This window comes from Mustela nivalis (assembly GCF_964662115.1).
Source record: "Mustela nivalis genome assembly, chromosome: 13".
Lineage (NCBI taxonomy): Eukaryota > Metazoa > Chordata > Mammalia > Carnivora > Mustelidae > Mustela > Mustela nivalis.
This window is the reverse complement of record NC_139032.1, coordinates 74,074,104-74,088,329: the sequence shown is the minus strand read 5'-3', so window position 1 is coordinate 74,088,329 and position 14,226 is coordinate 74,074,104. Positions and strand designations below refer to the sequence as shown.

The following is a 14,226-nucleotide window of genomic DNA, read 5'->3' as shown; positions in this document are numbered from 1 at the left end:
CCCAGAGTCCCCCATCCACTCTCACGGCTGCCTGGGGCAGCAGACAGAGCATGCCAGCACACGGCAGCCCAGCCTCTTCTCCCCAACCCCATCACTAGTGACGCAAGAACCCACAGGCACTGAGTAACAGAACCTGTCTGGCATTTTCCGGAAGCACTTGGCAGACAACCTGGCTTAGCTCCCTCCCTAAGAGTGTGGGACCGACCAGGTGAGGTCAGTTGGGACAAGGAGGGGGACTCTAGTTCCTAAGGCCAAGGAGGGAAGAAGTCAGGAAGCTAATGCAGAGAAAGCTGCCCCTGAGGACCAGGAATGAGGGCAGCAAGCCGCAGCCCTATCATGTGCACCCAGCTAGCTCCAGGCCAGCTCACATACCTTTCTAGATACACAAAATGCAACGAGGCAGAAATCTGGAGCAGGTGAATGAGAGGAAAAACGCAAGAAGGTAGGGGTGTCAAGGAGTCCCGAAACCTCTCTTGGTTCCAGGACCCCGCAGGAACGAGCCCCAGGGCGTGCTGGTGGACAAGGGAGCCAGAGAGGTAAACCATGGACAAGTGGGTTTCCCGAGGCTCTCTGGGCTTGGACTCAGCCCAAGTATCCTTGGGACCAGGGTCTTTCAAGTAGAGTACAAATCACCTGGGGATATGTGAGCACAGGTAGTTTTAAGAGAATCAATACCTTAATCATCAACTTTCAAATATATTCTTCCCTAAAATCAATGTGCTAGGGATGCAGCAGGGGGCGTGGAGGCCCCACTCAGCGGGCTCTCCTACCCACGTGTCTCCTCACTGCCACCCTGATACACTACAAGCAAGATGATTCCTCACTCCCCCATCCCACCACGGTGCCCACCATGGGGGCTGCCCATCTCACGGCTCCAAGCAAAGGGGTCTAGGAGGGAACCTAGAATGGGGGCCAAAGCTAATGGCAGGGCACAAGGCCTTCTGGGAATCGGGTGATTTCCAATTCTTTACTCTCAACGAAACGGAAGATGAATCTAATGGAATTACCAGCACAGAGACCCTTAAAAACAGCGTGTGATGACATACCCCATGCGATTTTCAGCACACAACTTGGGAAGAGTTCCAAACATTGAGTGACGCTCAAAACTCCATCCATCCCTGGTTCTTTACCTATGTGATTAAGCTTTCTAAGTACTTACATGTACAGAAACAAACAAACAAACAACAACAACAAAAACCAGGAGTTAAATTAATGCTGAATCTTGCCTCATTCAATAATGAGAAAATATCAATTCATAGAAACAGGAGGCAATTGAAAAAGAAATAAAGCCCCATGCATTTCATTAAGAGATGCATTTCCAATAATTTTTTTTTATTTTTATGTTTACTGTTTATTCCAAATTTGTTTTTAACAAATGGACTAATACTAATACTAACTCGAGCTGGGGGGAAAAATGTTTCAAAAAAATAGAGTTTTATGATCCTGACAAATTTTTTAGAAATTTCTATTTCAATTTATGTACATCTTGTTGTGGGAGAGGAGTATAAAGCAGTGATCAATAAAAGACTCTCAGGCATAAAAAATATATTACATTAGGATAAAATCCTGTGAGGGAAGTGGACTGGAAATATGAGTTCAAGGAGAGAAAAGGAAAGATGTAAAATTTCTGACTGTTAAAGATGAGCCGGTTCGCATGTTCTTAAAATGGATGATGGCAGATATTAAACAGCAGTGGCTCTGGATTCTCTCCGATACGTTTAAAACAGTGGTTTCACAGTTGCATTTCCAAAAATGACACTTTTTTTTTTTTACACAATACTCCAAAAATTAGATCCTTTGCGATTATTTAAACTTTGGATAAAAATGTGAATGTCAACTCGAAAATATGAAAGCATATACAATTTTTCAGAATTCTTTTAGGACGGGATGAGCATAAAAAGTTGAAAGCCACCAGCCCGTCAGGTTCTTGGCTGTCCAGATGTGCCAACGTCCTGAGGCTCCTGCAAACACTGCTGGGAGCTGTTTTGCATTTTCTGTCTCTCCGTGTAAAAAACTTTCATACCTGTTACCTCCCTGTGCCCCCAACATGCCTCCTGGAAAGACAGGCAGACGTTCTTACACCCACCAATCTATGAAGACAGCACGGTTCAGAGAGGTTAAGGGTCCCATCTGAGACTCCACCACGGGGCAGATGCTGGGACTCTTGGATTTACAGCCCAGGGACCCTTTCCCGTGGGGACCCTCCACCCAGGACCCCTTCCCACCCTGAACCACCCGCAGCAGAGCTAAGACGTGCCTGGGAGGGTGGCCAGAACCCCTCCTTCCCACACGGCTGCAGCAAAGGGCTGAGGGCTGGTTCTGGCAGGCTCCGGGGTGAGGCCTGCCAACCACCCACTGAAACAGGAAACTATCAGCTGGCCTGATATGGGGCAGGACCTGGCACCTCCGTTGCCCGCATTTGTCACAGACCCAAATCCACGTGGCCAGGTCTGAATGGCTGCCTGCCCTCCTACTGCTCCTTGCAGAGCTGCAACAGAGCCACCACCCCCTTCCCCTGTGCCACCTCCCCCGGGCAGTCCTGCGGGCATGGAAACACCTCTACCCACCGTGCTCAAAGCTCACTGCTTAAAAACACCCGTGCAGTCCTCCATCTGCTCCTTGACTCTGCCTCCTGAACCCCATCCAGTGATTTCCGGGACAGAACTCATGCCCTCCCAGGCCTGTATCTGGTTCCAGAAAGTTCCCACAGTCACACAGGTTCCTGTTAGTGAGCTGAATTAACTGGTGATGCCCCTTTACCGGTTGGGGCCAGGCGAAGCACATCCACTCCTTCCCCTCCTACTCAAATGCTTCCAGTCATGACTACCTCTATCCACCCCCTCCACTGGACCCCTAGCACCGGCCCCCACCCCCACTCTCTTTCTCCCCAGGACAAAGAGCCCTTAGCTCTTCCATGGGGCTGGAAATAAGCTGGTTGGCCCACACCCCATATCTGAGGAAGGGCCCCACTGGCTGGCTTGCTCCCTCTAGGGGCTCCTGCACCACTGGTCTCCAGGCACCTGCCGTTCTCCCTGGGCTCCCCTGACATGTAAGCTCCCCAGAATTAAGGACCAATGTCTCACCATACAGAGACAAGCACCCACTGCTGGGCAGTATTCTGACCACTAAGATGGGATGCGAGCATCCTTCTCTCTCAGAACCAGGAAACGCTGCATGGACTGAACGTCCTGGCTGCTCTAAACCCAGCTTGCCCTGTCTTCACCATCTAGGACAAGAACAGCAAGTAGGTTTCCGCTTGCTACTTTTCAACCCCAGCTGCCTGGCAGTGCCGTCCGGTGGACTGTGTTGAGGAGGACGCAGAGGCACACTGCTGCTGTCCCTGGTGACCCGTCAGCGACACCGGCTGCTGAGTGTGGGCGGAGGTGGCAGCAACGGGAGCACCCTGTGTTCAACACTCCTCGTGGGGTTCTCAAAACCTTAAGTGTGGATCCAACCTCCCTCGGGGCTGCTATGCCGAGATGTGCATGTAGCCAGCCCATCAGGTGTACACAGGCCATCGGTGACCTCACTTCCTTTCACTTCTGGTTTTATCCAACAGAGTCATCGAGTTCAAGATCATCTCAGCACTTCTGGCTCAAAACCCCTGGTTTCCCCCACACTGGCTCCAATGGTAGTGACGTTCTTTCTAAGAGTAAGAGATCGCTTTCTCAGCACAGGAACTTCTGGCAGCCGGGAAACAGCCGTCCCCACTGCAAGCCTGGCAGCCAGCCTCCTGGGCACTGATGCCCCTCGCCTCTCCCAGCCTGAGAAGCTGCCAGATGCCATCGCCCTCAGGTCCAAGTCCCGGCTCCCCAACGGGAAGTGCGCTGGGTGAGGTCTGTGCCACTGGAAACTGTCTGATGGCCGCGACAGGGCCAGCGAGGACCTGCGGATGGGGCAAGGTTCCCGCACAGCACAGCACTGAGTGACCACGGGGGACACTGTTCTATTCAGTAACTGAGGCCGGCTCTGAGCCCTGAGTGTGGTTGGGGGAGCGGGGCACTCCGGGGGCCCTTGGGTGCACAGAACTTCATGCTTCCCCGCCAAGCGGCTGGGGAACATGTTCCTTAACTCCACGCTACCCAGCCTCTGTGGCACAGGTGCATTTAAAGAGATGGCTCTAATCAGCATTCGGCCCCTGGCCAGATCCCCAGAAGTGCTTTCCCTCCTTGTTTTCCTTCCAGGTGGGACAGGGTCGCTGTGAGGTGGATAGTCCCTTCACGAAGTGGAAGAAAATGCCACTGATTCGCTCTGTGGACCACTCGGAACCACTCTTTTCCTTTCTGTTGGCCTCTGTTTGCCCCTTTATAAAATGAGGGGATAAGAGGTGTCAAACCCGTAGCAGACAGAGCCCCAATACCTATTCCCACATCTGTGGCAGACATTAATAATCGATCATGCTTAATCATGCCGCCCCTTTAGAACCTTTAACACAGAACCCCTAATAAACAGCAGCAATTACTCAGACTTGGCCCACAAGATGAAACCTACTTGCCATCTTGAGAACAGCTGAATTTGAAAGGTTCAATTCTTACATCGATTTTTATTTTAATGCTTTTCTTTTCTAGTACTGAGGCCAAGCCAGATTTCTCTGAACCTGACCCTTGACAGAAACTACACCCCCAAGGAGGAAGGTCTGCCCCGACGGATGCAAGATGAGCCTTGATAACCAACAGGGAAGGTCCAGGCCCTGCCTGCCTTCGGGGTTCCAAAACGGTGGCTCCACTCCCCCTTGCCACCGTGGCGGTAGTCCTTTTTCAATAAGGATCTACCAAAAGCAGGTTACTTAGCAATGTCACCATATACCCAAAGTCCCTGGATTCTAGGGAGGCAGCACTAGCAGGGGCTCCGGGGACGGCACAGGTTGTCCTGTTCAGATGAGACCATGGAGGCTCAATTAGAACCCACGTCCTCTGACACCTCACCCAGAGCCAACTGCTTCCCCAGCCCATTTATTCTTTCTCTACACCACCTTGGCGTATTTATTTCTTAGGCTTCAGAAAAATGCAGGAACTATTACTACTCTTCCCCCTTGAAGAGGTACTTGAAAGAGGCGCTCTCTTCCCTGGAAGAGCAATACTAATCCTACTGATAAAAGCTAGTCTTTACCAAGTACAATGCTGAGGGCTTTACAGACCTCACCTCACTGAATCTTCGCACAACCCCACGAACTGGCAGTTCTGAGAACTGAGGCACAGGGAGGTCAAGCAGCCTGCCTGACGTCCCACAGCTGTTACATCAGAGAGCCTGGATGCACTCGGAGACCGAGCCCTGAGCTCATTTCCCTTGCACAACGCTATTCTCTTCCATTGCCTCTTTTGATCTGCACACCCGTGAGTGGGCAGGACGGGGAGCCTCACTGAACAGAAGAGGACACTAGGGCACCACAAAGCCAAGAACCCTGCCACTGAGCGGCCACCGAGCTGGAAACCACCATATGTGGCCGGCAGCTGGCGCAGGGAAGACTCCCTCTGAACATTCGCTAGCATGGCTGCCCTAGGCCTTCCCCACCGAACCCCGACTGCTGGCTCCGTCCCAAAATTCAGATTCACCTGCTCTTCACTGAGCATCTCCTGGGGAGGAGGCAGAAATAGCTCCTGAGTCCAGTGAGTCTTAAAACACAACCAAGTGAGCAAGGGCACGTCCTGTCTTGAGTCAGTGGCAGATCCCTAGTGGCTAACACTGTCCTTAGACCCAGGGAACGCATACTGATGGAGGAAGGCCAGACACAGGCTCCTGAAAAGGCCCTTCTTCCCCTGGGCTTATTAGCACCGGGCTGTTACTCAAGCTCTTCACCACGTACTGCTGGGTCATCCCAGTTCCGTCACGTGGGAGGATGACATCTCCTGGCCACCTGCGGTTGGGTAGGGCCATGTGACTTATGTAGCCAGTGACAGGGAGGGGACTTGACTCAAAAAAAAAAAAGGGTAAAAACCCTCTGGGCTGCAGCAGGTAATAGCCAGTATGAATCCCTCCAGAGCTTGCTTGCTTTCTGTCCCTTGGCCAACAGCATTTCACACAATGGCTGCTTTCAGCCTGGGTCCAGAGCAGAGCCCCAGATGACCTACAACGTACACGCAGTGTGACCAAGGAAGAAACCTTTGTGGTTCTGAACTACCAAGATCTCGTTACTTTCAGGATCTGTTGTGACTGGGGCATAACCTAGCCCCATCCTGAGAGTTATGACACTGATGTCAGTACTGCCCCCTAGAAGCTGGTACCTTGCTGGACATTGTGGGGTGGAAGCAGCAAACCCCGAGACACAGATCAGACCAGTCCCGATGCACCAACCTCCATGGGCTCCTAGTCTTGTGGCAGAGGTAGGCACAGACAAGGTCCCTCTAATCTCAAACAGATCATGGGGAGTACCCAAGTGAGGGGCAAGGTAGAAATAGAACACGCTGACTAGAAGAAAGTCAAGAAGGCTTTTGGGAGGAAGTGGCACTGGAGCTGGTCTTGAAAGACGGGCTGGATCTGGGCATGCGCACATGGGCAAAGGAACTGCAGGGAGAGGACTGAGTACCAGCGAAGGGCAAGAGATGCCGTGGAAAGGCAGTGTGTGTGCTGGAATGCAAGGTCTGAAAAGGTCATAAATAAGAAATAGGCATCAGACTATAGGCGATCTTGATACTACAGCCTTGACCCTACACACAGTCGGGAATCCCAAGTTTATAAGCAGAGTGACATGGTCAATGACTTGTTTTTCCCAAGGCCCCCGGCAGCCAGAGTGGAGGTCAAGTGAGGGCAGAGAGACACGAAGGCATGGCTGTCTGCAGGATGCCACATGGCCCAGGTGGGCGGACAGAGAACAGCCAGGAAACGGAGGACGAGGCTGAGTCCTGGAAGCTGGGAAGAAGAGGCAACAGGACTCGAGTATGAACTTGGGGACAGAGACACAGGGGAACCTCTACACGAGGCCCTGCATGCCACACGTGGGACATGAGCCCAGGAGCCTGGAGCAAGTGAGCCAGAGCTGGACCAGAGAGGACAGAAAGAGGCAAGGGAGGGGGCGGCGTGTCGAAGACGGGGAGGACCGTGCGGATGGGAACAGACCCGCAAGGTCTTGGCGCCAGGGTAAGGCCCGCAGACTTTATTTTACACACCAGGGGTTGCCAACCTGTGCCACGGAAGGACCCGGACCCCCAGATAGGTTCTGTTAGGCAGATTTCAAAAGTCAAATTAGTCGCGAACACCTAAAGCCAAAAGAATTCACATCAGATGTCGTATTTCAGGCCTGTGGCATGTCCACGGAGATCCGGCCACACAGAGCCTGTCTCCCACCTCGTTAGCGCAGCCACGGAGGACAGAGCCGCTCCATGTATGCGCTGGGCCTCACGGGCATCTGAGTCTGTGACCCTGGCAGGGGTGCAGGCAGCCTCTGAGGGGACTCCCCTAGTGGGGGAGCAAGGACTGCTACAAAGCTCGTTTCCACAGAGCTCCTCTGAGCCTGACCCAGTCCAGAAGGGGCAGGGGAAGGTGCTGGTCTGTCACCAATGTGATCCGGCCCGGGGTACCTGCTCCAAGCAGGACAGCAGTGGAAGCCGCCTTCAGGAGCCCGCGGTAAAGCCAAGGAGGAAGAAACGCAGGCGGGCGTTTAGGACAACGAGCGATGTGTCTGTGCCAGACCCACGTGGGGAGCATGGGTGCCCCCCAACATGAGGGGTTCACCACACCTATACAAAGTCCAGGCATCTGACCTGAACAAAGTCTTAAAACACAGGCTGGGCTCTGACACGTCAGGTGGAAAGAAAAGCGGTCCAGACCCGGGCTGTACAAGCCAAGGGCAAGTCTAAGGAGACTAGGTCCTTCCCTGAAGGCAGCAGGGAGCCACCGAAGGCTCTCTCAGCTAGGGAGAGGCAGGCCTCTGCTCTTCAGACTCCGACCACCCTGGTCCCAGCCCCGACCCTCTCAGGCAGGCACTCACCAAGGGTCTGCTGGTTGCGGACACCACCGATCACCACGCAGATCTCGGCGGGCACATCACCTGTCCCATCCTTGCCGACCGCCTTCTTCTCCTCCTTGGCCTCCCCCTGCCAGATCACCTCCTGGATGTAGTCATCAGGTAGCTCGGTCTTCACCTTCACCTCCGTCATCGTCCCCTGCTCGGCACTCAGCGAGGCCTCAGCCGGCGCGGGCTCTGGCCCCTCCACCTTGGTGCTCTTCTGGCTGCGCTTCAAGCGCTCCCTGGGCGAGAAGAGAGTCCGCTCAGTGTGGACCCGGAGCCAGCCCCCAGACCCACCTGGGAGCCCACTGGCCCAGGGGCTTGCAAAATGTTTAGCTACGAATCTCACCCTGAAGCACACGAGCCCCACAGCAGCCCCTCGGCGATCTTCCTGGGAACCCACTGTGCTCGGAGGAACACAGTTTGAAAACCACTGGACTAGTATGGCTCCAATTCCACCCATTTTACAGATAACGGAAGCTGGGCTCTCCTCAAGAGAGCTAAACTCTTTTAACTGGAGTTATGAAAGGCCTACAAGGGCCGCTCTGGATGGCTGGGATCAGTTCTTATCAGTGCGCATACACATCAGCTGAGAATATGGGCAAAATGCCGATTCTGGTTCAGCAGGTCTGGGGTTTTGCTTGAGAGTCTGCTTCTCTAACAAGCACACAGCCGAGGCCGGGGCTGCTCACCTTCAGTCAACACTCTGAGCATCAAGAGTTGAAGTGATGTGTGCAAGGTGCCCCGTGCTGTTCCTTCCCCTCCTTGGCAGAAGGGCTAGAGAGTTCATCCACGCTCCCCAGTTCCCGGCAGACAGACAGGCCACTACAAGCCAAAAGCCCCACTCGAACCAACACTCTGGCCTCCAGGTAGATCTTCAAATATGGGAAGACATCCTTCAGGTCATGAGCTCGGTGCAGAGGGGGACAGGACCCCGGTTACTACTGAGCCTCCTTCATGAGGGGCCCACCGCGGGCCGGAACAGGGCTGGCACGTGTCCAGCCCCACACACGACACTGGGAGAAAGGCCGTGACAGGGAGCCGGGTCCCTGCCATCTCTCGAGCAGACGGTTCGGTGGGCTGCTATCCTAAGGGCCCCCTTGGCCTTTTGGCAGGGGGTTCATCATCACCACTGCCATCTCTGAGGTATAGGAGCCAAGGTGCGCGAGAAAGGGGAGACCACATCACAGTCCAGGCTGGGGGTGCCGCCCTGCACATCTAGCCCTCTCCATGGACTGCACCTTAAGGCCTAGGCTCGAGCCACGCTCAGGCAAGACCCACTAGCACACCGACTAGAGGTGCCAGGCTGGGAGGGAGGGACGCAGGTTCAGACCCTGGGTCTGCAGTGGGCTTGCTGTGGGACTCTGGACAAGACCTTGCTCTGCTCTAGGCCTCAGCGGCTCCATCCGTCACCAAGTGCATGAGTCTGCTCATAATCTTGGTCCCTCCCAGCTCTGAACTTGCTCTTGGGTTGGGGAATGGAAGAAAGAGAGGAGGAGGGTCCCAGCTAACGAGGAGGGAGCCAGGAGAAGGCACTGGGGAGGTGTTAGTTATGGCCTGAATTGTATTCCCCCCACCTCCAGTTCCTATGGTGAATTCTTAAGCCCCACCATGACTCTAGCTGGAGACAGGGTCTTTAAGAGATAATTAAGGTTAAATAAGGCCATAAAAAGTAGAACCATAATCTGATGGACCTGTGGCCTTAGAAGAAAGGGAAGAGAGAGCTCTGGGTCCCCCCCGCCATGGGAGGGCACGGAGAGAAGGTGGCCTCGTCAAAAACCCACACTGCAGGTGCCCCGATCTCACACTCCCACCCTCCAGGACCACGTGACGATACATTTGTCCAAGCCACTCTGTCTGCGGTCTTCCGTGATGGCAGCCCGAGCAAATACACACGACTCAGATGGGACAGCTGGCGTGAAGCACAACCTGGGGGGAGCCAGCCAGAAGCCAGGGCTGTCCCATCAGCCACCTCCTTGCTGGGGTCACCTAAGCCGGCTGGCCTAACCTTAGAGCCCGAGTTTTTCCATCTGCAAAACGGAGCTAATGGGACTGTCAGTGAAATGTCAGCCAACGAACCGAACACGCACCACAGCAGCTGGCCTGTAACAGCTAACGAGACACGGCCATCATCGCTATTATTAATAATGACAAAGTGTTACGGCATCTTGAGCACTCGGTGGGCCCAACGATGCTTCCTCCTGACGTGTCAGCCACACTAGGGCCACCTGATGCCGTCCGACCGTTTGCCCTTCTCCGCAGAGGGAAACCTGAATCGGGATGGTTCGATCGCCTCTGGGATCACTTCTTTTACTGATTTAATAAACTCTGAAGTTGCTTCCTATGGGCTGGGACTATGCTAACATACAGACTTCTTTTCAGCTTGGGAACAACTGCGGAGGAAGCCTTAGGATGATCTGTTTTACAGAAAAAGAAACGGAGGCACTGAAGAGGAGAGAAATAACATGGTCCAAGTCACACAAGTAGGAAGACGTGGGACCAAAATGGGATGCAGGCATCTTGGTTCTTAGCCTCGGTGCACTGCGGTTAGGGGAGAAACCTGCAGAGGGAAGCCTGCCCACCTGCTCCTGGGGCAGTCCCCATGTCTCCTACTCCTGACCTTCTGCATCAAGAACAGACTCAGAACCAAGGTGTAAGTGGGGGAGCAGGGCAAGGCAGGCCGCCTGCCTTTTCTGGCTGCTGCTTCCTCAGAGGGGGCTATCTTGAGTTAGAGCCCCCGTGCTGAGGACTAGCGCCCCCTTTGAAGGGAGCAAGACAACCCATCCCTCACTTTATAGTTGTCACAGGGCCAAAAAGCCTCAGGCTCAGTGAGGCCCCAGGAGCCACAGGACCAGTGGGTCTGAGAAGTTAACAGGGGAGAGCTATGGCTTCAGGGAAGGAAGATAATCTGCCAGCCAGCCAGCTACAGAAGGTGACATCCTGGGGGCTGGGGGGTCCTCCCCAGCACCGGAGCACCAGAGCAGAGGTGCGCAGATAGCCTGGCAAGAACGGGGCCATGATGGATTCAGATGGAAGATTCTGTGAAGGTGGATGGTTGGTCACACAGCCAATCTCAGAACTGCCGCTCTCAAGCTCTGGGTTCTTGTGCAAATGACTCCAAACTCCCTTCCACACCTCAGTCTTCATACCTCTACAGTGGGGACAAACACAGCACCTGCCCCACAGCGCCGCGATGCAGAGACAAGCCAAGGTTTGCAAGGGACCCGGAACGGGGGACCCGTGGAGACATTTACGCACGTCGACTGTCTCACACGGTGCCAGGGAGGGAAGGATGCAGAGGACACAGGGGAAGGGCCTGCCATGGCACAGACATCACTGCAGGGGCTGTGGAGATTGTAAATCAACAGGGGTTCAGGTCCCATCACGATCGCATCCCGGCTGGTGACCCTGAATGAGCCTATTTCCACATCAGTGAAGTGGGGAGCCCCACATCCACTCAAAAGGTCTCGTGAAGTTCAACCGCAAAAATGTAGATCCAGGACCTCGTCTAGAGGGACTCAGAGCAGAGATGCTCATGCGGATGGCGACTGCTAACAGTTACTGAGACTGCTGCTCCCTGACCGAGACCACGCAGACACTAACAAGGCCCTGCTAGTCCTAAGGCTCACAGGGCACGGCGTGGAACATGGGGACCCCGTCAGGGCCCGAATGCCAGCCCACAAGTCTCGGGGGCTTGGCCCTGGCTCGTCCTGACCCTGACTGCACAAAGGGTTAAGCCCCAAGGACAGAGCAAAGGCACTTCCAGAACAGCAAAGAGGCCCCCTAGAGACACAGGTCCCCTGCCTGTGCTCCCGTGACAACTGAGGTCACAAGGAGGGAAGGGAATAGAACAGACTCTCCCCCTTCCTCCCTGCCAACCTTCAGAAGCCGAGCCTGAGGTCTATGAGCACTTGTCCATCCCACCTGAACGGACTCAGTGTCCCCGCCTGCTCTCAAGGACCCCACCAGCATTATGATGTGCTGGTGGGAGGGAGGAGCTGCTAGAATCAGACAAGCTGGGCATCCATACACCCTGTGACCTTGGGCTAGGCTCCCTGAGCCTCAGTTTCCTCGTCTGTTAAAGAAGGACCATGATCCCTGACAGCTTGGGGATGGGGAGATGAGCCAGGGAGCCGGGCAGGGTAGATTTCCAGGCATGGCAGCTGCCATTATGCCACTGTCACTAATTCATGGGGACGCCCCCACCTTTGGGAAGCCTTCCCAGCTTGCTCAAGGGGGAGTTAGACCCCCTTTCTGAACACCCACTGGGACCCCACACGAGACTCTTAAACTGGGAGCCACGTGTGCCATCCTGTCGCCCACAGACTCTCCTTTAAATGGGACAACACCCCCTCCCCCGCCCAGCCTTGGCGGCACCAAGGACACTGGCAACTTCTCTTTTCCTGGCTTCGTGCTTTAGATTTATAAGCCTAAATGTTGCTTTTCTCGGGTGCTTTGCATTTAATTAGGTGTCCTAATAACAATGGAATCACTGAAGTACTTATATCACTTTGAATTAGTGGTGTAGCATCTTCTAACTTCTTTAAAAAAATTTTTTTTCATATATCATTTTTTAAAATAGAGCTCATTATTTTAATTATATCCATTTAAATGTACAGTGGAGCCCTTGGATATTCTCAGCACGAATCATTAGGTATATTAGTGAAAAAGCACTCGGAATCTATCTCCATGCTGACACTCCATAATCTATTCTATTTGTGTCGCTGTAAAATAGATTTATATATAGATAACTACAAAATAGTTGCTCAAGATATGCTATGAATTTTATATTTAACCTGAGTCACACTTCAACATAAAATCTAAAGTCAGGCACTAAAAAGGGTATTTCTCTGTAAGTAGATATCGTCTGTGGCCACTGGTTCCTGCTCACGCCAGAATCCCAAGGGAGAAGCCAGACCCAGTGGTCCCTGCCCAAGGATTTTCCCAAGAGCACTGACCCTTCGTTAAGGCAATGGCTCTCAAAGTGTGTTCCCTGAGGGCCTAGGGGCTCCACAGCGGTGGGTCAAAAGCACTCTCGAGGTCTCAATAAAGAGGGTGGCGATGAGTGGGGCTCCAAGACCCCTGCTCCCTCTTTGATTTATAGCCTGAGGTACGTATACATGGGCTTCTATCTCCCTGTCGTGGGGTAAACAGTGCTCCCCTATTCAAGATATCCCCATGTCCTAATCCCCAGAATCTACTGGAGAAAGGCTCCTTGCAGATGTATTTAATTTCAGGATAAGATGAGAATCACGGTGAATTACCTACGTGGGCCCTAAATGCAATGGTAAGCATCCACATAAGAGACACACGGGGCCTATGACGGGCAGAACAGGGGACAAGGCACTGAAGAGGAGAAGGCAACATGACCACAGAGGCCAAGACTGGAACGACGCGCCCACAAAGCAAGGAATCCGATGGTCACGAGAAGCTGGAAGAGGCAAAGGATTGGGTCTCCCCCAGAGCCTCTGAAACAGCACAAGTTTCTGGTTGAAGCTCCCCTGGTTTATGGCAAACTGTTACAGCAGCCACTGGACACTACTAGGCGGTGTCAGACTAGCCCTGGAGAACCAGCTCCACCGTGGTGAAGTCTGCAAGCCGCTCCCCTCTGTTTTCTTGTGCCTCCTTCTTACTCACTCCCAGTGCTGCATGTGGCCCCTCCGATGTGCCTGCACAGCCTGCCTGGGAAAGTTTCAGAAGCAAATCTCTTCTTCTGGGTTTTACCAGATGGTTCTTCAAGTGTTTCTTTTTTTTTTTTTTTAAAGATTTAATTTATTTATTTGACAGACAGAGATCACAAGTAGGCAGAGAGGCAGGCAGAGAGAAAGAGAGAGAGAGGAGAGAGAGGAGGAAGCAGGCTCCCTGCTGAGCAGAGAGCCCGACACGGGACTCGATCCCAGGACCCTGGGATCATGACCTGAGCCGAAGGCAGAGGCTTTAACCCACTGAGCCACCAGGGGCCCTCTTCAAGTGTTTCGACCCTCCCCAGAGAGGCATTCACGAGAGCCCTGGAGCCAGATGCAGAAACCGAAGCCCAGCACAGGGCCCGAGCCTATTTGGTTCACGTCCATGCCCCAGGCCGAGCACCAGGCCTGGGGCACAGCAGGACCTCAGTCCACACTGGGAATGAAGGGCATGCCCAAGGTCACACAACTTCCAGAGACCAAGAACAATTTTTCTGACTGCCATCCTAGTGCCATTCCCACGAAGCCAGACAGCCTAAGACAGTACAACCAAAATAACGCTGCCAGTGGACTTGGGGCCCAAAGACAAATGTCACTTTG

At 53.6% G+C, this 14,226-nt stretch overlaps 1 protein-coding gene across 40 annotated transcripts in view; it reads right to left on the bottom strand.

The window, feature by feature from the left end:
* ZNF618 (zinc finger protein 618) overlaps window positions 1-14,226 on the bottom strand; it is a 209,949-nt gene that overhangs the window by 57,878 nt on the left and 137,845 nt on the right. For all 40 annotated transcript variants that reach the window (XR_014302338.1, XR_014302339.1, XR_014302340.1 and 37 more), the window contains exon 3: window positions 7,925-8,184. Coding sequence is in view for 34 of the 40 variants with exons in the window: in XM_082697074.1 (XP_082553200.1) it covers window positions 7,925-8,184 (260 nt within the window). In the remaining 6 variants the exon portion in view is untranslated. The remainder of the gene's footprint in view (window positions 1-7,924; window positions 8,185-14,226) is intronic.